At 49.5% G+C, this 23,349-nt stretch overlaps 1 protein-coding gene and 1 long non-coding RNA gene across 8 annotated transcripts; one reads left to right on the forward strand and one right to left on the reverse strand.

Annotated features, from left to right (window-relative positions):
- Positions 1-176: 176 nt before the first annotated feature.
- Positions 177-7,889, reverse strand: OSR2 (odd-skipped related transciption factor 2). 7 transcript variants are annotated; one of them, XM_067711655.1, is made up of 5 exons: positions 7,495-7,889; positions 4,889-7,159; positions 2,693-3,461; positions 1,523-1,622; positions 177-764 (listed from the first exon to the last, which is right to left on the reverse strand). In XM_067711655.1, exons 3-5 carry the CDS (start codon positions 3,346-3,348, stop codon positions 582-584), a joined length of 939 nt encoding a protein of 312 aa, XP_067567756.1. In that variant the 5' UTR covers positions 3,349-3,461; positions 4,889-7,159; positions 7,495-7,889; the 3' UTR covers positions 177-581. The 7 variants fall into 7 exon arrangements, with proteins under 7 accessions (XP_067567756.1, XP_067567755.1, XP_067567754.1 ...); XM_067711654.1 differs by having other exon boundaries at positions 4,837-7,159; XM_067711653.1 differs by lacking the exon at positions 4,889-7,159.
- LOC137210047 (uncharacterized) lies at positions 3,022-18,715 on the forward strand. The gene is made up of 4 exons (XR_010936255.1): positions 3,022-3,787; positions 8,888-9,232; positions 13,351-13,511; positions 13,594-18,715. It is a non-coding gene; the product is annotated as an uncharacterized lncRNA (long non-coding RNA).
- The last annotated feature ends 4,634 nt before the right edge of the window (positions 18,716-23,349 follow it).

Here is a 23,349-nt window from a genome sequence, read left to right on the forward strand (position 1 = left end):
GCCACAGTATGAAACGGGAAGAGATGAAGTTTCAGTAAGAGAACTGTGAGAAGTCTTACTTTTGAAACCTCGGGTTAAAGAATGCCCTTCAATATTTAATATTTCAGAGACATGCCACTCTTCCAGAATCCAGAGGAAAAACAGAAGTCAAATAGCAAGGCACTTTTGCAGGAGTGTTGAAACAAACAAGAAAACATTTTATTTTTGAAAATACAGTCTTTAAAGATAAATTTGGTTTCCATTTTCCATACCTAGGTGCATCCAACAAGATACAAAAACAGACAAAACAAAACAACGAAACAGAGACCCACGACATTATGTACAGAGCTCTAAAATGAGCTGTGAATATCTACAAGAAACTAGCATATGCTCTTTGTGAAAGGATGTACTTGTGTGGCTTTCTACAGTTCTCAGTCCTTGGGAAGAAGAGTTAATCCCCTGGAGCTGCCGGTGTGGCTGCAGCCAGGGAAGAGCTGGGGGTCAGTGAAGGGTTGGGGGTGCCCCCCCACCGGGTGGGAGGCGTGGAGAGGTGTCTGGGGAGGGGAGCGGCGGCGGTGGCCCGGGACAGATCCGGGGCTTCTCTAGAAGTCCTGCCGCGGGGTGTGAGTCAGGCTGTGCCGCCGCAGATCACAGTTTCGCCTGAACACTTTGCCGCACTGCTCGCAGCTGTAGGGCTTGATGTCTGTATGGGTGAGAAGGTGAGTTTTCAGATTACTTCTCTGATTAAAGGTTCTTCCACATGTGGGGCATTTGTGTGGAGATTCCTGTTCAGATGTGAAGCAAGCAAAGGATTAATCCTTCACACCACCACGGCACCCTTCTCAATAGTTTCTGTCTTATCGGTATCACAACGTTAACAGAACACGCGCACGACAACAAAGAGGAGACTTGCAGGAACACATCTGTGCTCCTAATCCTCCAATCACAAAAACACACGCACAGGCACACACAGGGACCGGATTACACTGATAACCGCCGGTGGCCACTGGCGGTGGGCTTTGTGATTTCCAGCTCTTTACATTTCATCACCATGTCATAGGCAGGAAAAGGGGGAGGAAAAACTCTAATCCTCTCTTAAGGAACGACATTCTCTCGGGTAATAAGGCTCCTCTTTGGTGGAAAATTAAACTATTCCTCAATGTTCTGAAAACTACAAATTATGAGGCCCCTGGGAGAGAGAACGTATGGGATTTCACCATGCCTCCATTATCAAAATTACCTTTATTTCCTCCCAAACACGAAAGCTTTAAATGCAGGGCACATCAGGTGAAAAAAATAATAATTCTAAAATTAGGATTTTAGAATAGTGAGAGTGGCTTGTTCTTTAAGAAAAACACATAAATGTTTTCTGTTAAATAAAATTAATTTCATGTATAGAAAAACTGGGTGCTGCTTTCTCCACCTAGAAAACTGATCTAAACAGAGCCTTTTATGAGAAAGACCCTGCCATTGAACACCTTTTCTAGAGCAAAACTGATAAAACAGAACCAGTCACTGTTTTTAAACAAGAAAACAAACTTACCTGCATATGTAAAGTTTTGTGAACAGCCAGAGTTCTAGACTGACAAAATCCTTTCCCACACTCCTGACATTTGAAGGGTTTTTCTTTGGAATGGATATACCTGAAAATCAATATAAGGTTTCATTGAAATGGCTTTAACATCACGGTGAGGAGTTTCTTTTGGCAATTACTTTAAACGAAGTCATGAGGGAAAAAAAGAAAAGAAACAGGATTTCCATTATTTATGTTTTTACATCCCCCCCCCCCCCCGTGTAATTCTGTTTATGGTTAACCTCAACTAACAGACTCTTCAAAACATTCACCGGACGCCGGCTTTATCTACACTTGATCGCCCTCTCTGGCGTGTTTTGGAGCTCGAAATCATGCCGAACGAGCTCTTCTTGGCCTCTACGGTTTTCTCTGGGATTTAAACGGGTCAAATCAGGATATAAGGCAAGGCCAAGTTTAGGGGGACTAATTTTAGCGAATCCCTTAAAAGCCGCGGAGGATCGGTACAGCAGTCCTACCTTGGGGTAACAACAGCAAGTAGAGTCCAGGGAAAAGATACTCTCACCCCCACTCCTGGGAAGTTTTTACTGGATGAAAACACTTACATTATAGTATTTCTTCAATTGCCTTTGATTAATGCATAGTTGAAGATGTGGAGGGAATGTGAAGAGCTGTTTCTAAATTCAGTGATCTCAAGACCCCCGCAAATAAGTTTAAAGAAAGGTCACTGTGGCAGGCTCTCGGGCGCACCTGGGGGCGAGTCAGGGAAGGGAGGGAACCCAGTGGAGGTGGCCGAGGAGATTTCCAGAAATGGTCCTATCGCAGGCAGGACCTGCACCCACCAGAGGAAGGTCTTCGAGGTTTCTTGGCTCTACCTGCCCCACCCGCTAAGGTCGACCAGGTGGAAACTGGAAAACCGATCCCAGGACCAAGGCCAACCCAGCAGATTTTAACTACCTAAGGATGGGGTGGCCCTCCTGCATCCCAAACAAGAACAGGCAGCAGGGGCCCGCTGAGGACAAAGGTAAATTTGGAGGGTTGGTTGTGGCTGGCTGGGGAGGGCTTTGGGGGATATATTCTAGTTCAAAGGGGATTTTAGTGACGCTTGCAATGTCTATCAGGATTCGGTATTCTGGATAAACTGTCCTTCCCTCCCCAGGCCAACCTCTTTCCCCACCTTACCTGTGATCCCGCAAATGATCTTGCCTCCGGAAAGCCTTGTGGCAGATGTCACACGTGTACGGCCTCTCATCTGTGTGGGTCCTCTCGTGGATGAGCAAGTTGTAGGATTTGGTAAAGTGTCTGCCGCAAAACTTGCAGATAAACTCTTTTTTCGTTTTGGAGGGCAACCTCCCTCGGGAGGGCTTTCTGTCCGGAGTCAATTTACTGAGGCCCGAGATGGGGCAACCCAGCCCCGGGCTCAGCTTGGTCAGGTCTCCTATCTTAGGGGGATCCTCTTGCGTAGCGGCCACGGCCAAGTTGGCAAAGTCAAAACGGGGCCGGTCCTTGTGCAGGGCTGGGAGGACGTGGGCAATGGCTCCCTGCTTGGGGTGGAAGAGGTGGGTGGTAAAGGGCAGAGCCGGGAAGGGGAAGCGCGCGTCCACGAGGCCCTGCGCCGCCGCCATCTCGGTGATGGTGGAGCGGGTGATCTCGTGCACGTTGGGGTACCCCAGTGTCCAGTGGTTCATGTGCATGGTCTGCACGGCGCTGAGACCGTACAGGCCCTGCAGGTGGTCCACCGCGGCGGGGAAGGTGTTCACGGCCTGCAGGAAGGAGTAATTGGTGAGCTGCAGCGATGGGTGGAGCGGGATGGGCGCTGGCAGGGCCTTGCTCCCCATTTTCCGGGGTGCTGGGGGGCGGAGGTAGCCACCCTTTTTTTCCAGGACTCAGAGGCGGGTGGGCGTGGGGCTCCGGCGAAAACCCAGGAGGACAACGGCACGCAGAGAAAACCCTAAAAATGGTCGGGGGAGAGAGAGAAAGTCGTGACTATTATCCAAGCCTGCTCGGTCTGTCCCTTGGCGCCGCTTGGGTTACAACACCTTCCTTCTAAGTCCTCCTCCCCACCCACTCCGAGGCCCCCAAACGGAGTGGTGAGGGAACCTCGGAGAGCCTGCCCCGCGGGCGAGTCGACACCAAGCTCGAGCTCAGCCCCCGGGGCCAGGGTATCAGGCGGGGCAAAAGTGGTCCCTGGCGGCGAGCGGGTCGCCCGTGGGAAAATCGGATGCCAGGCACGCACTGATTCGAGGAGCCGAAGACCCGGTCCGGGGAGAAAGAAAGGTGAGCAGGGGCTCCAGCAGAGGCGGCACCCAGTCCAGCCCACCCACCCCTACCCGATCGGGTGAAGCTTGGTCATCCGTGACACCCCGCTGTGCCAGCGCCCACAGGCCCGGGCTGAGCCTCTGTTGCCGCTGTGCCTCCAAGCTCCCCGGGGAACGTTGGGTTGTGGGTCTGACCCGGGCTTGAGGGCCTGGCTCAGCCGGGCGGCTCCTAGCGCTGCGCCCCGAGCCCGCTGACCCGCCCCGCGACCGCCGTTCACCCGGACCGCGCCTGGGGTGGTGGAACGCAGCCGGGGGCGCTTTGCGCTCCTGGGGCTGCTGGGCCCTCGGAGGGGCCCGCCTCGCCCGGCGCTGACCTCAGAGGTTTTCTTTTTCCTTCCTCTGCCTCTGTCCCATTTATCAGCGGTGACGGGCCACAGGAAAGAAAAGTGACACCTCGGGGACCGGTGAGGCCTAGAATCACCCCTTCCACCTTCCCAGGGGCCGTCTCCTCCCACCCCCCACCTAGATCCCTTCCAGATGGTTCAGGCTCAGTGGGGTGTTGCGGGGGTGGAGAAAGTCCCCGATCCAGGACCGAGCGCCAAGCTCTCGGGAGGCCCGAGCGCTTCTCGACCTGGCACCAGGAGAGACTCCTACACCCGCCAGGCCCCAGCAAAAGAGAAGAGAGGAGAAGCGAGAGTGTTCCCCGGGGAGGAAAAAAAAGGAAGGCACAGCAGGGGAGCCACAGCAGATCGGGTACGGTGCGCCTCTGCCTGCCTGGAGGAAGCTTGCTTGTCGGCCTGGAGTTGAGTGCGACGTTGCTCCTGCCACCGGGAAGCCGGCCCGGGTCTGCGGCCTGGGCCTGAGCAGGGCGCACGCACATGCTTGTCCCTGAACCCCCAGTGCCAACACGGAGGTCTGCTTTCAGACCCAGTTTCCCGGGGCACCTCATCTGCTTTCAGATGCTTTCCACCTTCTCCCACTACCAGCCCCTTTTTAGCAGAGAGTTCTGCCAGCTCTGCGGCCTTGGGCCTTGCCTCTGAAGGTGGCTCCCCAGAGGCTGGGACTCACAGTTAAGTGCTTTCCCTAGAGAGGGGCAGGCAGGCCTATCTGAGCCATCAACCTTTATGCCTGGCTTTTGAACCCAGCAGGAAGATGGGAGAGTTTGTCCAGACATCCTTGCCACCAGCCCTTTCTGCGCCTGAAATGCTCTTCTCTAGCGTGTTGTGAAGTCTTGCCTGTGGCTCTATCTGGGGGCAGGCTTAGAGGGCTGCGCTAATGACACAGCGCTCTGGCCAGGCAGAATCTGGCCGCCTCCGCGAGGCCCACACCTTCCCTCCCTCCTCTCCTGTTTGGAACGGCTTGGAGACAGGGATTTATTAATGAACCGCTTCTGCCCAGTGGTATGTGGTCTGGGAGTTGAGGCCGGGAGTTAATGAGAGGTGTGTAACAGTCAGAGGGTCTCAGTCAGACCGTTCAACCGAAACTGTAAACCTCCATTACTAATAAACTTTCCCACCACAAATCACAATTCATTTTTGTTCAGTGGCAACCCTCAAGCCCTCTCCTAGAGAGGTAGAAAAAAAAAATTCTACAAACATCTCTGGTAATCAATTTGTTTCCTCTTCCATTAAAAGTCATAAGCTATACCTTTATTTCCTTCTTTTTGCATAGGAGGATTTTCTAGAGATTCAAAATATTATTTTTCCCCTAGTATTAAAAACTGGCCTCCCCACATAGGAAACCGAAATTATTATTTGGGTGTTTTCCCAGACTGGATTTCTTAGAAATAAACACAGAAGGCAAAGTGCAATTCCCACCACGTTCTCTGTGTATGTACGTGCATGTGTGTGGGGTGTGTTATCGATTGAAGGAATATCATGGCCTGTGATTTTGATTCCAAATGCACAAAGCGAACTCTGCCATAAAGGTTATACGTTAATTCTGTCAGCAGAAACTTGAGTGCCATCTTCCTTCCCTTTTCACCAAATGGTTTATAACCCCAAATTAATGCCTCTTTTATAATTCAGCTTCATGGTGGCACAAAAGTGCTATTTCATGGTGTGTATTCGTTTTAATTTGCAGGACAAATAGTTTCTTCATAGAAGAAGAGCAATCCTTCACAAACAGAGCAACCCCAAAGATCCACTAAACATTTTTGCCATGAAGAATTAGAGAGTTTAGATTTCCACTCTCCTGCTGAGTAGCTGGAACTATATGTCAAAAGATATTTTAAGTCAAGGCAGAGATCTAAAGTACTTTCGTTTTGTCTAGAGCTGAGCATGTAGTTCTCACACTCAGTTTCAGGCAATAACAACCATCATCTGCTGTCACTTCTACACCATCCCGTTTCAGACCATTGGTTACTTTTAATTTTGCAAGGAGAGAAACGTAAACCAACGAAAAGACATAAATATTTCCGTGGAACTGAGACTAGTTTTCTTTCATCAGCCTTCTTCACAGGAATTTCCAGACATGTACAGAAGTTTTGTAAAATTTAGTTCACTGGCTGTCAACAAGTGAGAGGTGTACGTACTAATTTCAGTTCAGTGAAGCTTTCAAAACACTGGAGAAAAAAATAGTGGTAATTTGATAAGGAGGCTCGCTCTTTGGTAATGTGTTATTACATTTTATTATCTAAAAATCGTATACAGTCAGGGGTCATCTGCTAACACCTGTGGGGTGGTGTCTGAGAAAAATTACTGATGGATCCATAGGCTTGCTGAAGTTCAGCCCAAGCCACAATAAAATTTTACATTAATCAGAGAGCTATACTCCAAGTAGATCTAAGGAGATCATTTTAAAAAATAAATAATAAAATTAAAATGGCCAGATTGGATCAGGTGAACAGAGAGAAAGGGCCGCGAAGTTCCTGCCCCTTCGCTGCGCCTCTGCCTTCCCAAGGAGTTAATTAAATTAAGATGCCTTCCGCATAATCTGGGTTCTGTTTCTCTCTGCTCCCTCGCTCCCCCTGCATGAGTAATTTTCTTGTTCTGCTCAGGACTGCAGTTTGTTTAGCAAAGAAAGTAGCTGTCTGCGCCGTTTCGCTCCGGGAAACTCCAGCCCTCTTTTGTTCCCTGCTAACAGGTAGGGAGACAGAGCCAGCGCACCCTCCACAAACACCTTTTTCTCCCTCCTCACCATACAAACACAACTCCTTGCTCTGTTGCTACTTCTCGAGAATCCGAGTGTTTAAACCCCAGGGGGATTTGCCTTCTGCCCCCCCCTCCAGGACCAGAGGATGCGAGGAAAATCAAAAGGCCGGCACAAGGTTGAAGAATTATCTAGGACTGAACTATTACTTTCCTCTTGAAACGCGCTGGCTCGGCAGGCACTGTGTGTCGCGGCCCGTCCGCTCTGCCGCGGCTGCCCCCGGACGGGTGGACCAGGAATACTATGGCAGAGTGAGAAAGAACATGATATTGTGGGGTTTTATCTCAACGTACGTAGATCAGCTTTTAGAAGAGGCTTTGCTGAGTGCTTAGATTAAATGTCGCAAAACTAAAAACAGTACGTGAAAGCGTGTGTCGTTGCGTGTTAGCTGGGAGTGGCTTGCCTGAGATCCGATAAAGTGAAAAATACAATGCCCCGGGAGTGCGTCCGTATGATTTCTTTTCACAATTTCTGAACTTGTGGCACGCCGGACCGAGAATCCGAGCGCCCCCCTGCACCCCCTCCAGCCTGCCTTCCTTAGGGTGGCTGCAGCCCCTTCCCAGAGCGGACACTCACCTCCCCCAGAAACGTCCGCCTGGGCAGCGTCACTCAGACCTGGTCCAGGCAGTGAGGCGCACAGCTTGGAAAGGTCATTGGGTCCACGCCGGACAAACTTCTTTTTCCGCGCGGAGTCCCGGGAGCCGCGGACATGATCTGGAGGACAACGAGCAGCCAAAACGAGAGTGGATCCTCGCCTTCGTCCGAGTCAGTGGTCGTAGAATGTGTAAAGACCCAGGGCGGTTGGAGCCCGCGCTCAGCGCTCGCCCGGAACCTCGCGCCTCCGCGAGCCTCTCGCCGCGGACTCGGGGTAAGGTCTCAGTCTGCAGCCTCGCAGGGCCATCACCCTCCAGCAGCGAGCAAGCCGAGCTCCGTCCCCTCCCGCGTCCCTCCCCAGGCTGCTCGCGGCCCGGAGACCCGGGCTTTAGTAGCGGCCCCGCCTCCCCTTCGGGCGGGCGTCCCGCAGCCGCGCTGGGCCCCCAGCGCCCAGGCTCCGCCTCCGCGCCCGGCGCCCGCTAATGGTCCACTCTGTTTACTTGTGTTTGGATAGCAACTGAGTCTTAAAGGCACAGGTTTGCTCGAGGTTTCCCTGTTACAGAGGCAGAGCCAAGGTGACTCAGTTCAAAACTCACATACAAACACAACGTCCACCCCCTTCCTTCTCGGTGCCACTTTTCCTTATAATGTTAGAAACTGAACAACTGATTTTCTGCCTCCCGAAGACCCCGCAGAGAAACTCAAAGGGCATTCTGTAGTTTTACTTGGCGCGCTCGCCCCGTTAATTTCCACATCTTAACACGTTTAACGTAACTATCTTATTCGTAGGTAAAATCAATCACTTTTAGATTGTATTCTCCAGCATATATCACCCTTCCTCCAATTTTAAATAGTTTTGTACATACTTTTGGTCAGTTATGACTGTATCTGCAGTCTGCTTTCGCCTGCTGTTTTCAAAACGAAGTTTGTTTATAGAGGTGACAATTGACTAATTTCGTAATTACTGCAAAGACATATGTGGGATATCCCAGGAGAAATTTCTTCCAAAATTTAAGCTTTTAATCAGCCAATGTACATTTCATAAACAGTTAACCAACTTGGTTAAAGGGGTGGGCATCTGCATCCCATCGGCAAACAATAAAGAATCCATCTGGAATGGGTGAAGAGCAGTCATTTAAAATATTTAGAAAAATACTATGCTAGCTTCTCAAACGTGTACATCTTCATTCCCAGCAAAAAACAGAGTTCATTGTTCAGTTGCCAGGAAACGTAATCGAATTTGTAGTGATACATTTTTCAGGTTCTTCTAAAGAGTTGGTCCTCTGTGAGTGTAATTGCAGGATGCACTTCAGCTACTCTGGAAGTAGGGTGACCGAGTGACAGAAAGGGGATGACATACTCTCATTTTAAACAGCCTCTTTCCAGATGAGATCTGCGTGAGCAGCACTGAGCAAAACGCCCTTCGTCCCAGACGAGTTCGCCAGAGGCGATTTACATTAGCCCCCTGCAAGTCCGCGCTTTGAGGGGCGCAGATCTTCAAGCCAAGAGGCTGTACAATTCAAAGGTGTTCTGCCAAAATGTGGTTTGGGATGTACCGCCCCAAAAGACAACTAAAATAATTTCAGTCTTGCGGGGAAGTGGACAAATACAAGCAGGAGACTAAAACCTGTCAAAAGGTCAAGCGATGATTGGGAAGCCAGGCAGAAGCTACGGGATATTATTATTAGGATAAAATCCCTTCCATTTTATTTATGCAGAGGTAAGTAGAATTTCTCGTTCCTTCGGTAAAACATAATTCAGAGATAGCAGATCTTTTTTTTTTCTTTTCTTTCCAATTTCAAATTTGCAAAGGTTAAAAAGTGAGCTTGGAATGAAGACCCGAGTGTTTAATATCCTTCAGCATTGAACTGCTTCAAAGTAGACTTGATAAACAGCGTGGAAGCAGCGGAATGCCTGAGTTCAGGACTTTTTTTTAAAAAAAGTTTTCCCTAATGGATTCTATAGGGGTGCTTTCATTTTAGCGCTCAGTCCTGAGCCCCAGCTACGGGGATGCCTGCGGTCCCCTCTCTCTAACCGCCTCATTCCTTCCGCAGCTTTTCTCAATTTGGAAGATTTGGAGGGAACTTTCTCTTCTTTCAGACCCCCAGGACACAACTCCCGGGGTGGTGACCTGAAGAGTGTTCCTACGCTTCATATTTCTTTTTCTGCAAGTGGAGGAAACTCCCAGCGGTGGGTTTCACACCTTCCCACCGTGTGTGTGTGTGTGTGTGTGTGTGTGTGTGTGTGTGGTGTTGTGTGCGGAACCGCCTGCTCTTCCCGAGGGTGAACATAATTTCCAACCATTCACGAGCTGCGCCCTCTTTCCTCAAACCTCCTGAGCCCGGGTTTTTCCATAAACGTGTTTACCTCGCCCACCCCAGCCTCCGAAGTTCCACAGTGGAGTCTGGGCCACGTCCGCCCAAGCGCTGCAGCCGCTTGAAAGGTAGGGAAGCTTCGGCGAGCTCCGGGCTTTGGGAGAAGCCTCGAGGTGCGGCAGCGCCTCGGCAGCCTCCAGGCCTGGCCACCGCAACGGGCAGGTGCGCGCCCCACGCGGAGAGCAAGCTGGAGGCTGGACGCGGAGCCGCACCCTTCTCAGGGCTCTCCCGGGCCACCTCTGTGGCCACTCGGGCCGGCCCTTGAGTTGCTCCACGCTCTGCCCGAAGCAAGCCCCCTGCCCCCGCCGGCGTCTGGAGCGCAGGCTCTTTGGGGGCCCACCCAGGAGCAGCCTCCTCGGCCGGACTCCCCGGGCGACAACGCCTGGCAAGGAAGATAGGCCCGCGGCGAGTTGTGGGTCCGGGTGTGCAGAGCCGTAAGTCCTGGAGCCTACAGAGCGGCACAGCCGCGCCCTGGGGGGCTGAGTCCCTGCACCGCCGTCCCACTCCCCCTGCGCCCTCCAGGAGCAGCGCTGCGGTTCACGTCGACGTTTCCGCCGACCGGTCATCTGCTGTTCTTGCGGCTCTGGGCTTGCGACACCAAGGACGCACACCTATGGCTAACAGACTGTCGAGGGGAGCGCGAGCAGTTGCAACCCAAACCCGAACCTCCCCTGGAGGACCGGACGCAGGACGGGGAGAGGACAACGGAGGAATGGGAGGAGGCGGGGGCTCGGCAGCGTGGGCCCCTTCCCCCCTACCTCCCACCACCACCCGCCCCACCGGCCCACCCAGGAGGCTCTGCAAGTTAAGCCACGAACAGGTGTCAGACACACACTTCCCTGAGGTTGACTCCGAGCCTCTACCAGTCTGAACCGCGCGCTGCGGACATCCTAAAGACTTTTGCCCTTTATGTCAGAAGTTATGGACACACCATCTTTTAACAGTGATCTCAGCAGCTACTGCCTGTGAGGACTGAGGACTCGCCTCCCTTCTCTCCAGCCTTCCCTGCCTCTCCAGGGCGGGGACCTTTTTGCATTTGAACTTCCCACACTGTTTGCCGCTTTTCGCCGGAGCCCGGAGGAACTGAGAGCCCAGCTCTTCTCTGGGTTTGTGCACTCCAGCCCCAAAGTAGTGAGGAGGGCCGCGCAAACCTAGAGGAGGGTCGCGGGCACTGGGCTCAGAACTGAGGATGTGGAGGCAGGAGACTAAGAATTTTGTCTTTTAAAAAGTAGGTTCGGGACAGCGCTCTACAAAGGGCTGGGGTGGGAGAGCGCGGCAGCAGGCGGGAGCTCCGCGGCCCGCGGGAAGAGCCGCAGCGCCCCCTGGAGGCACGGTCGGAGCACTACGTGGCGCGGGCGCCGGGGTTAGTCACTCAGGCGGCTAGCTCCCGAGGTGACTGTCCAGCTGCCAGCGACCCTCCCGATCGCTGGGTTCCTTTCACCTCGTCCTGGGCTCCTTGGCTGTGGTGGCAGAGTCGTGTGCGCGACACGGGTGCTGGAGAGAGGGCCTGGCTTGCTGTCAGGGCCAGTGAGCCTCTCCACCCCCACCGTTGGGACCTTTGTGAGCATCCCGCGCGTTGGCCTCCCAGCGACCCCCCTCCTGGCCGGTTTTTCCGAGACGGATTTTCGGACTCACGCCGCCGCCCAGGGCGGCTCTGACTTTCGCAGGGCAAGGGAAAGACACTAGTTCTGACATCCGCTCAGGGAGTTCGCGGCGGTCCAGTGATCAGCTCAGATTCTAGCAGATTCCAAGGCCTCGGATGTTGTCCCTGCGGGAGAGGCAAGAGAGGTTTCTCAGGGACCCCGTTTGGAAAGACTCTCCCACTCCCCACGACTTACCCCTCATCTCACCCAGCTTTTGAAGCCCTATCGGGAATGGATCCCTGGGCGGGCTGTGCTCTCCTTAGGCCTGAGAGCGGGAAGACGCGCGTCGCGAGGCGCGCGAATAGCGCGGGAGCCCTCCGGGGTCTGGGGGCCTGAGGACCACCCGCCGCCTCCAGCCGTCCCATCCTTGGCCCAGCCACCTCCGGGGTCGGGCTGGGCGAGACAGCCTCAGGGGCCCGAGGCCGGCCGAAGGTCTTGGGCTTTTCTCCAGGGGCGGGGGGAGGGGGAGGGGAGGTGGAGAGGAGGGCGTGTGGAGCCCAAAGACGCCCTCCTTGTGCCCGCGCCCCTCGCTCAGCTTCGTTCCCCCGGAGGCCTCGGCGGGCGCCCTTCCAGCCACCAGCTTGCGCTGCACCGAGTCACCGGGAAAGAGGAGCTACCTGTGAAGGCTGAAGACCGGGTCGGAGGGTTAGCTACGTGGCCAAAGCCAGGGTGGGCACGTCTGGGGGCAGCCCCTGCCGTGAGCCCGGGTCCCGTCCGAGTTTGGCTTTCCCGGGGGAGGTCGTCGGCCGCCGCCGCGGCAAGGCCCACACGAGGCCGCCCGGCGGTCCGTCAGCCTCTCGCGAGCAGGAGAGCGGCCCTGCGCCTTCACCCGCCCGGAGTCCCGAGAGGTCTCGGGGCGGCAGGCGGCAGCAGCGGCGGGCGGGCTCCGGCACGTGCTGGGCGAGGGCTCCCAGGGTGCGCGGGGGAACGACTCGCTTTCGCCTTCAGTGCCCCAGGGAAGCAGATCTACCGCTGTTGGCCTCGCCAGAGAGAGCCAAGTCATTCCCTATGCTCCCGCGTCAAAGGACAGCTTCCAGCTCACGGTGCGCTTCGAACGGAGCCCACTGGTGTCGATGACTAGGAAGACCGGGTTTACAAGAAGTTTCCGCTGCCGAGGACAAGACCCAGGCGCCTCCCAGGAGGAGAGCCCTGCGGATGGTGCTCCTCTGGGGCAGTTCCACCTAGGCAGCGTGGGACTGGCCCAGCCCTCGGGTTGCGCCAAGAGCATCCTCAGAAAAGACTGCAAACCTATTTTTATTTGGTTTTCACTTAAAACAAAACAAAAAACTACGTGCGAATTCTTAACCATTGGGAAAATTCTAACGAAAATCTTGATTTCCAGTGAGCTCCTTTTCCTACGCGGCAGTGAGCTGGCTGGAGCCGAGCAGCTCTGCTCTCTGTTGTCTGCGGTGTGTTTTTAAAATGCCGGGCCTTGGATTGCCTTGGAGTTTCCATTTCTAGATGCAGAGGTCGTTTCTCTGGGACTGTGGAATCGGTCCAGAGTTACCGTCGTCAGATGTGGTCCGGCAGCATCAGCAACTTCTGAAACCTGTTAGAAATGCAGATTCTCTGGTCCCATCTACTGGGTCAGACACTGTAGGAGTGGGGCCCGGCGATCTGTGTTTGAACAAGCCCTCCAGGTGATTCGGATGCACGCTAAAGTTTGAGAACCACTCAAACTTTAGTTTGACCTAGATCAAACTAAAGTTTGACCTAGATCAAATTGACTTTTGGGGGGCAATCGCCTGTGTGCGCGATTAGTCTTTCCGGCTCTCTCCCTCCCCTATTCCCTCCTTCCCTTCTTTCCTTTCTCTCCACAGAATGCCCGCGTAAATGTCTGGCCTGAGGCAGCTCATTCACTCGTTCGCTCATTCATTCATTCCCTCATTCATCTGACTTTTTCGGAGGCACCTCCCGAGTCCTTGGAGGCAGTGCTGAGATAATGCCCAGGTGCATGCAGGAGAGCAAGGAAGAGAAAGCGGTACGGATGCCTTCCCCTTTCATGGTCAGTTTTTTCTTTTTGTTATTATTATAATCTAATACTGGATTTGATGTGATTTCAGGGACTATCCCTGTTAGGACCAAACAGGAGCAACGCACCCCATTTTAAAGTTCCTGACAGCGACCGCCTTCTTCGCCCAGGTTGATGTTATTCTCTTCCTGTTTTCATCACATGCTAGGGACTCTGTGTCTACTCAATACACTTCCACACACACCTTGACATACACAGCCCGCACCTTACCTGCCCTCCCTGCATTGAGTCAGAGTGCTCGGTGCCTGGGGTGTGGGAGTGTCACAATCGGTGGGCGGGATGTGTTTGGACCCGGGCTCAAAGTCTCTGAGCCCTTGGATTTCCCTGAGGCTGCATAGGGAGATCTTCGGACACCTGAAACTGACACGCACGTTTGCTCAGGGCCTCTGCTGCGCGCTGGCTCCCATCTTGCATCCAGCTGTCCGGAACTGACCAGGTTCCCGAGGTCAGGTGTACCCGGACGTTAGCGTCGTGATCCTCAACCTGCGGATTTGTCACGTTAGGATTGGGTCAAATCCCCTTAACTGTCACTTGGTTGTACAAAATCCGTTGTTCCCCCTCACAGAGTGAAAACTCCGAATGAAGACTCGCACTTTCTAGTTTTCTTATACCAAATCAGTCTCCCTTAAGCTTTCACTTTGCACTTTCTCTTTAGAACCTTGACTCGAACTTCTGTCCCCAGCCAGGCAAAGAGCTACCTCCACTGGACCATTTGCTTCCCACCGAGATTTTCTCATTGTAGGACAGTGAGAACAGTGGAAGTCGCTGCCTCTTAAGCAGTGGCGAGATGCTTAAATATTGGGACTAACTGGAAGCCTCTTGTCTATTTGCAGTCAAAAGAAAAGTTTCATTTTAGTGTGCCACTGCAGGGAAGTCACTGAAAATGCATGCAAACAAAAATGAATTTTCATATTACCCTAGTCATAAATTGTCTAAAAGTACTCAGCTCCACTTTGACAAAGAGTTGCCACTTTAGTATGACCTTTCCTTATGGGGATTTTCAAAATATAAAATGTATAATGGTCAGGAACATGATAATCTCTTTACAACCTGTGATCATATTTCTTAACAGGATTTTGCTTTCCAGTGCAGATGGTTTGACATAGTAACATTCAAAGCAGCCAGCACTTAAGAAATGCCAAGGCCAGTATTTGAATGCAGATACAAGTTTTAACAAAGGAAAATGTATATCCCTGTAGCTGTTTGCCTGTGAATATTCCCCAGAACATTAATACACTATTCTTGAATCTAAGCCAAGTCATCAAACGCTCTAAAAAGTCTGTGAGGTGCCAATTCATAAGGCACATAGAATTCCTTGTCACCAAATATTTTTGAGTGTCTACTATGTACCAGGTACTAGACAACTGTGTTATTGTTTGAGACCCTGAACTTTCATCCTGACTTAGGGTGGGGCCAAGGGCAAGGAAGGTGGGATTTTAACGTTGGTTTCCTCTGGTTTTGTTAAATTGTTAACGTATTTGTACTTAATAGCAATCTTTAAAACATTTACTGAGCTTTCTCTTACATTTTTAAGTCATTTTTACAAGTCAAGGAGAGAAAGTCAGTGTTTGAGCCAGCTCATTTATTGGAAAATGAAAGCCAGCACAGGCTTAACTTTTGGCTTTCCAACTGGAAGACCTTAATATCATGACGACATTTTACAATAATGTTATTTCCATCATGCCAGGTGATAATTTAGCTGTAGAGCCTTATGATTGGTGACCATAGCTCACTCAAGCCTGTTTTCACCTCCTGACTCTGTAAGGAGCCACAGAAAGAAAAACACCCTTCTTCCTCTGGTGCCCTTGCTGGAGGGAGGGGTAAAAGAAGTGGCAGACAGCTAGGTTGGCCCCATCCTCATTGTTCCCTGGGAGAACTTGGAGCAGGACCAGCTCCGATCCAGTTTGCTTCAGGGAATCCAGGTCTTACAAGAAGTGATGAGCTCTTTATCTTTGCCTCTAAGCACAAAACACAGACAGCTTCAATGGATCTGGAGACAAACCGATATGAGAAGCTGAGAGACCCCATTCTACTCTTCCGCTCTGCACTGTGTCACAGTGCCTGGTCACACTGCATGTCTTAGCCACATACTCCATTTTTATGGTGTTCAATGCTTCTTCCCACGTTCTCCCCCTCTACACCCTCCCCAGCCCATGCCTGGCAATTGACCTGCCTCCAGGAATCAGACTGGGTGGATGCTATGATGTCAGGACACCAGGCAGCCACGTTTCTAGCATGTTAGACCATGCCTGCCTTTTCCTTTCCCTGGGAAAGTACACAGAGTGCAAGTTGTCTCCCAGGCTGTGAGACACACATCCAAATGCCCTATGTGGTGGGCCCACCCAGGCCCAGGAGAGTGTGGAGGAGAACACGAGTGTGTCATATGGGTGTGTTCACCCATCCTGTTCCCCTCTGTCTCATCCTTGACCACATTCTCTTGACAGGCCATATGACCTGGGAATGACCTGTAATACATGAGGAGTGTTGGTTTGTAGAACGCTTGCAGAGCAAGGGAGCAATGGCAGAGTGGGACTTTAGACTTGTTAATTCATTTAACATGTATTTATTGAGGATGTTTAGTATGGTTGGCCCCGTGGCAGGTGCTAGGGATACAACAATGGATAAGGAGCTATAGTCTAGTGGGGAGATAAACAAGTAAATAGTCAATTATGATATAGTATGAATTAGAAAGCCTGGATCTAATGTACCTAGTTAATAGTTTATTATCTTGAATAAGTCATGCCACTGGTTGGAGCCTCAGTTTCTGAATCTGCAAATTAAGAATATTCTGAGGGTTAAATGACACAAATGCATATCAATGCAAAGTTATGATTTTTTTCTTGCCCATTAACATAACCTCTTCAGCACAAAATTACTCTTGTCACCCGTTCAAGGATTTGGAGAGAAAACTGAGGGGAAGAAATTTGACCCAGTGTCTAGTATCTAGTTGTCAAGAGTACAAAAATTAAGTCACTGCAACAAGTATTTCTAGAGAAAAAGTCATCTGCCTTGACAGTAAGACTTTTATCAAGACTTATTTTTACTGTTGATACTAAAAAATAGGAATATTGTACTGGGCATTACTCTGGTAATGGTACTCTGTTGTTTTATTTTATCACAATTAGAGAATACATGGAGTAGATCTATGATGAACAGATTTTTTAGGCTTCAAAGCTATTAATTTGGATGTTACTCTTTTTTTTTTTTTTTTTGCGGTACGCGGGCCTCTCACTGTTGTGGCCTCTCCTGCTGCGGAGCACAGGCTCCGGACGCGCAGGCTCAGCGGCCATGGCTCACGGGCCCAGCCGCTCCGCGGCATGTGGAATCCTCCCGGATTGGGGCATGAACCCGTGTCCCCTGCATCGGCAGGCGGCCTCTCAACCACTGCGCCAGCAGGGAAGCCCCTGGATGTTACTCTTTAATGAAACAATGATGCAATTAATTTTGAGATGTCATTAACATCCCATGAGGTCTTACCGGGAAGGAGATTGTATCAGTTAGAATACAATTGAGCTGTGAGTATCAGAAAATACAAAATAACATGGATTTAAACCACAGAGAAGTTATCTTATCTCTCACATAAACATAGGCAAGCCATAGTCAATATGGTGTCTAGCTCCTTGATTATCCGGTACTTGGGCTCCTTCTGTCTTACTGTTCCACCAACTTCAAGAAACGACTTTCACCTTACAGTCCAAGATGGCTGCATTCCAGCCAGCAGCAAGGGAGACGTGCCCCCACTCTTTAAAGGAGATTCCAGAGAACCAGAGCGTAGCCACACAGCCATAACCAGCTGCAAGGGAAGTTGGGAAAAGTAGTCTTTACTCTGGGTGGCTGTATGCCTAGCTAAAGTTCAGGCTTCTATTATTAAAGAAGAAGGAGAGAATGGATATTGGGGGGATGACCAAGAGTCTCTGCCACAGAACGTCTTGATCGGATGCTTGATCCTTTATATTTGTAATCTTACATGTGTTGGCACCATAATCACTGTCACCGGTTCTGGATAACATTCCCTGCCCCCTTTGCTGCTTTCATGGTTTTAAGCACCACACACAGTGGCAGGACTATGCTTTGGAGCCCTTCAGCGTATTGCCACTACTTACTTACTCTTGGTTGTGGCTGCTGGTATGTGACTTTCGGCTTAGAGTGGGGAGGTGTGAACAAAGGTGGGTGAGGTTGGGAGACAAGTGGTGTTAGGAGCCTGCCTGGGGACATCGTGGGGAACACCACTGGTACCACATGGCAGCGTTCCCTTTGTGGGCTGGGCCCTGGGTGTCAGGCAGGCCACGTGAGTGGGCGTCCTGCAGGAGTACTTCATTTTTTTCCCTTGGCACGTGGGATGAGAAATGAGACAGAACACACTAGAGGAAAAGTGGAAGCCCTGGATTCCTCCTAGCCCTGTCACCATATAAAGCAGGCGTGGGGGGCAACTGTAGAAGTTAGGGTCTGCCTTTTTACAGCCCTGACAGCCCGAGGCTGCAGCAAAGATGTGCAGCTCAGGTTGCCCTGAGGGGCAGAGTCAAAACTACAAGCGGACCCTCACATAGCAGAGAAGGCCCTGCTCAGCTAGAGCCCAAGGACAATATCCAAAGATAAGTGTGGAGAGACTTAATTACCATTTAAAGTTGTCCTGGCCTGACCTCTCAGCCTGGTTAACTTTGCTTCTGGGCCTTATCCTCTGTTAATACAGGCTCTATTCACCCCTCCAAGCCTAGGAGGATACTTAGCAACAAACACGGCTTTCTAGGTATAGAGAGAGGTGGGTGGGAAGGGCCCGTGGATCTCCATTCTCACTTGGGGTCCTCCTTCAGGATGCTGCTTGGCTACGGGCAAATCTGAGCATGGAGGTTACATGCACGGCGTTAATGCCAATGTGTGGGGAGGAGGATTCTTTCCCTGCAGAAACATCTGGAGTGACACTGAGGACATACTTACACACATTTACACGAGCCCTGGGGGATTCCCATGCCTGAGAGAACTGGCTAGATAGTTCCTATTACACATTTATTTCCTTGAAGGAGGTATTTTATATTCTACCCTGTAATTCAATTCCTTTGGCTCCCCACCCTGCTAAAAAGGAAAAAAAACATACAGTCCAAACAATTTTTAAAACCAAGTTTTTTTTCCTCCAAATAGTAAATGTGCATAATTCGTGCAGCTTTTATACACATCTGTAAGCTATGACTTGTTTATACCAGCTCTTACAATATTTTAAAAATAAAGTATAATGTTTTTCAGTCTGTATACAATAGCTTTTTCTTTTATCAACCCCCCACATACAAATGTATTTCCCCCCTTTAGGGTGTAACTACGTGTCTAAATAGTAATGTATACAATTGATATATAGGAAGGACATGCATGTTTTACAGCAAACATACCAAAAGGATGTATGATACTCATGCTGATTCCTTAAAATACAGTAACTAATAACCTGCAGAGTTAGAAAAGGCCACCTAAGTTGGTTTGACCCTATTCTATGTACACGGGTTAAAGGATTTAGGATCACGGAATGAGAAAGTATTCGAGAGACAACATAATTCAGTCCTGTCATTTTACCTGTGTGGTCACAGAGGCTCAGGAGGAAAGTACTTTTCTCAAGCTGCTGACTTTTGCACAGCCCAGAGCTGAGACTACTGATTTCAGAAGGGGCTCTTTCTGTTATACCTCACGATCTCTAGGCTGAAGGTAGAATTTTCCTCCAGGAAAAGATGTTGATTTGATCCCAGCAGCCTGTTTTGCCATACCAATGCTACAAGTACCAGAACTCCAGCCTCAGCCATCCTCCAAGACTTAGCTTTACAAAATGTGGTTGGAGGACCAGCAGCTTTGGCCTGACCTGGGGGCTGGTTAGAAATGCAGCCAGACCTACTGGATGAGAATCTGCATTGTAGCAATTTTAACATTGTTTCCTTAGAGACCCATTTAATCATTTTCCTCCAATGCATTAAGAACCCTGGCCATATACTAGACTTTCTTTATAGGCGGATCTGGGAATCGAGATATTTAAAGCTGTCTCCTGGTGACTGGCCTTCATGGGTCCTTAAATTGGCTGTTTGAGAAAAAGTGATCTAAAATGTTGGGTTGGAATAATTTAGAATAGGCAAACCTTGGAAACCAGCAAGGATTTCTCCCTGCTCTCTGGTTTTTCTCAGAAAAACTCAAAAGCCAAATCACAAAAGCTGTTTTTCTATTGACTATATTTTCTCTTATTTCTTTCCCTTTCATTGGCGTCTCACTTGCTCCCGATTTGGGAAGGTAAACTCTGAGTCTCAAATGTCCTCTCCCACTTCCGCCTGCTAACGAGGAGCTAAGTATCCCAGAGGCCTATTTAGACCATCCTGAGATCCACTCATCAGAGTGATCAGGCTGCCTTATCTGATATTCCAATGATCAGCAGAATTGATTTGACTAATGTGGTTTGCTAAACGCAAGTCTCCACCTATGTCTTCATCCCTGAAGTTGTGATTTGGTCCCAGGGAAAAACATTCCCAGAGCAAGTCAAGGCTAAGTCAGCTAATGAGCTCCGTTTTTCAGAGTAGAAGAAAGCACTTAACCATGGTTCCCAGCTCTGAACTTGTGGTGATTCCAGGAGAGGGGATCGTTGTATATACTAGCGTGTAATCTAGTTCAGTGTTATTGTTTTTGTTCTGAAGGGTTCCTCTCCTACGGGGCAATGATTTAGGGCGGGGCCAGTCAACAAATTTTTTGATACTTATAAAAGGCTTTTTACCAAAACCCACTGCCTCTCCTGACTGTTCACTGTTACCTCATTACAAGTGATGTTATCTGCTGAGTATCTGGGCTTACCACTGACCATAGCTGAGGCCTGGGCATTATTTGCTCAGATGATTTACTCCTCTTTTTGTTTTAAGTTAAATATGTGCAAGATGGATCAGGCTGGGGCAGGCTGGGGGTGAGGATGATTATTCCACCAAGGACCATGTGGACTTTTTCATCATCGTACTTCTTCCCTAAGGTAGACTTTATGAGCTGTATGCTTGCATTTTTGTTTTCTGACTTATTGTTCTCTATCCTACAATTGTTCTATTAATTTGATAGTATATGGTTTCAGCCAAACATTTGTTCCAAATTCTGCCAGATTAAGGGAAAGTTTCCAGACAAAACCCTTCCCAGGAACTCTCCTAAGTAAGTAGAACTTTATCCACCCAGCCCCTGCACTATCTCCTAAGGGGCCTTCAGAAGCTGAATGGGGTTCCTCGGTGGACCCCAGCCCCGCTCATTTTAAGATAGGTCTCTCTGTGACCAGGCACATCCATGGGCAATTGTGAGACCAGCTCAGGGGCAGAAACACAGGTCAGAGAGAAGCAGCTGATTAGGAACCAGATCTGAGCGCTGGAAAATGAGTACAAAACTTGGGGCGTCAACTCCTTCTCTCGTGGGCTGAGCGTTTGCCTTCATGCGCTGTGTAGGCCATTCACCCTGTAAAGGCATTCACATTCCCCTCTAGTAGTCTGCTTTTGTAATGCCCTGGGGATTTGCATGAGTATAGAGGTCACTGTCTCTGACAATTAAGCTTTAAAGTTAATTCCCAAGATAAATAGAGCAAATTGACACCACTTTGGTTATAATTTTTCTTGCTTTCATACTCTAAAAGACTACTGTGAACCAGCTGCCAGACTCGGTTCCTGGAAATTCAAGAAACATAGGCATTGTATTTTCTACCTTTCTAAATGAGGCCATTTAGGGCCGTCAGAAACAACAAAATCCATGTAAAAGTCTTAATTTTACAATGTTGTTTGCATTTCTGAGAGGACAGAGAACCTTTGTTTCTATTTTTTTGAAGAAAACTATATAAGTAGTGGTTTCTTTTTAAACTGGGATGATACAGGGTTGTAAACTTTTTAATTCAGACCTTGCAGCAGGAAAGCTGGGCTTACTTGTGAGCCGTATTATTCAGTAACACACTCTGCATGGAACAGGGAAAGTAGATAACTGAACACATACTTTATAATTACACGTGGAGGGAATTCAAAGCTGCAGTGGGGAGGGGAGTTTGGGGGCCTGGGGCGGCAGCTGCAATTTCCAACTTCTCCCCCATACGCTGAAAGCATGGGAGGGATCTAGAGGTCAGAAACCCCAGTAGTGAGGGGAGTTGAAGTGCACTGAACAGAAAATGAAGGTTCTGTCTCTCTGGGCCTCAGCTAGCAGGAAAATAATTAGGATTTATAGAATAAAACGTGTGCCTACTCAGGGACTCGGGACACTGAAAGATTTTAATAACCTTCCTGAGGAAAACGATTCCATTGTCAAATAAACTTGAGAAAGGTGTATACAAGATTCCCTACCGGACAATCAAAAGTCATGTTAGCACTGAGGGGTCCTACAGGAGAGATATCTGTTTAACCCTGCCTTCCCATCCCTATTTGATTTCTAAAGTTCCTTTCGGCTACAACGTTCTACAGTTTCTTGCTGACCAAGCACTTTCTGATTTCCAAACTAGTTCATTTGATGACAGGGAAAAAGGTGATAATTAATTCAGATGTTAAAGATTAAAGATTGTCAAAAAGTAGAGGGATTTAATTGTTCTCATTGTCAATGTAAACTGAGAGGCTGTCATAATTTAATTGTGGTAGCCTGATCTTTTAATTGCCATAGTTACTCATCAGCTCTGTGACCTGGGCATTCACTTAACCTCGGTTTCTCCAGTTCTGATCTTTGAATTTAAAACCTTTCCAGCTCTAAAACTTGTCCACGTGTGGGAGTATTGATTAGAGACTTTCAATAGTTCATCCAGCTGTTAAACCCTTCCCTACTCATTCTACCACGTAATCTGTTCATTAGAAAAGTAATACCAGATACTGAAGTTGTTGGAAAACCAAAGATTAATGAGCACTTACTATGTGCCCAGACGCTGTTGTAAGAGTTTCACTTGTATTAGCCCCAAGGCCAAACCACAGCAAGGCCCACTTCTCTGTAAGCCCAGGAACCTAGAAAGGACACGTTTAACTAGTCAAAGGTGGAACAAGTATAAAACATACTAGCTATTCCTGAGGGATCGACCAACAAATCACCCAATCCCCCAACCTTTTAAAAGGAGGCATGTAAGGGTATTGCAAAGCACAAGCATTGCAATTATCTCGCTTTTTATAGTTTCACAGGTGTGGCCTTTATGTGTTCAACCAGCTTTCTACAGGTTATTTGCAGTGTGCTATAAACCCAGGCATTGATAAGGCAGATCAAATATTTTCTCCTCATGAGGTGATAGCCCCATATTGCTTTAACTTTAGACCTCTCTCCAGGGGTCAGTGGACTATATCTGGGGAGAGATAGTCAGTATGTCTATAGACCATCCCTGAGGCAGGGCACACAACTGGAGCCACAGAATGCCATAGCAATTGTACAAATGTCATAGGATGCCAACGTGTTTTTAACATCCTGACTCATCTCTTCTGTTCTCAACTTCCCCAATCCTCCCAGTGCATACGGAAGTACCCTACAGACAAGCCTGTGTTAGTCAGGACTCTTATTTGCAAATGACAAAAACCTGACTCTAACTAGCTTAAGCAATAAAGGGCGTTTCCTGGTCCCTGTAACTGAAAAGTCCATGGGTTGAACAGCTTCAGGCACACCTAGATCCAGGAACTCAAGCCACATGATGAGGGCCTCTTTTCAATCTCTCTCTCTTTCTCTTTTTCTCTCTCCTCCTCATAATGTAAAGCCTCATTCTCCTCTACTGCAGACAACTCCCATCCTGAGGCCTGGGAAGATGGTCATTTGTATCTCCAGTTTACATAGTCCTTGTAAGTTTACAATCCCAGTGGAAGCA

This window comes from Pseudorca crassidens, chromosome 17 (genome assembly GCF_039906515.1).
Source record: "Pseudorca crassidens isolate mPseCra1 chromosome 17, mPseCra1.hap1, whole genome shotgun sequence".
Lineage (NCBI taxonomy): Eukaryota > Metazoa > Chordata > Mammalia > Artiodactyla > Delphinidae > Pseudorca > Pseudorca crassidens.

What these genes read in the sequence shown, in the direction of transcription:
- OSR2 (XM_067711653.1), bottom strand. Translation starts at nt 3,348, where the DNA reads ATGGGGAGCAAGGCCCTGCCAGCGCCCATCCCGCTCCACCCATCGCTG. An exon ending in GATCATTTGCGGGATCACAG is followed by an intron (nt 1,623 to 2,692) that starts GTAAGGTGGGGA and finishes ATTGATTTTCAG; the next exon opens with GTATATCCATTCCAAAGAAA. An exon ending in ACAAAACTTTACATATGCAG is followed by an intron (nt 765 to 1,522) that starts GTAAGTTTGTTT and finishes ACATCTGAACAG; the next exon opens with GAATCTCCACACAAATGCCC.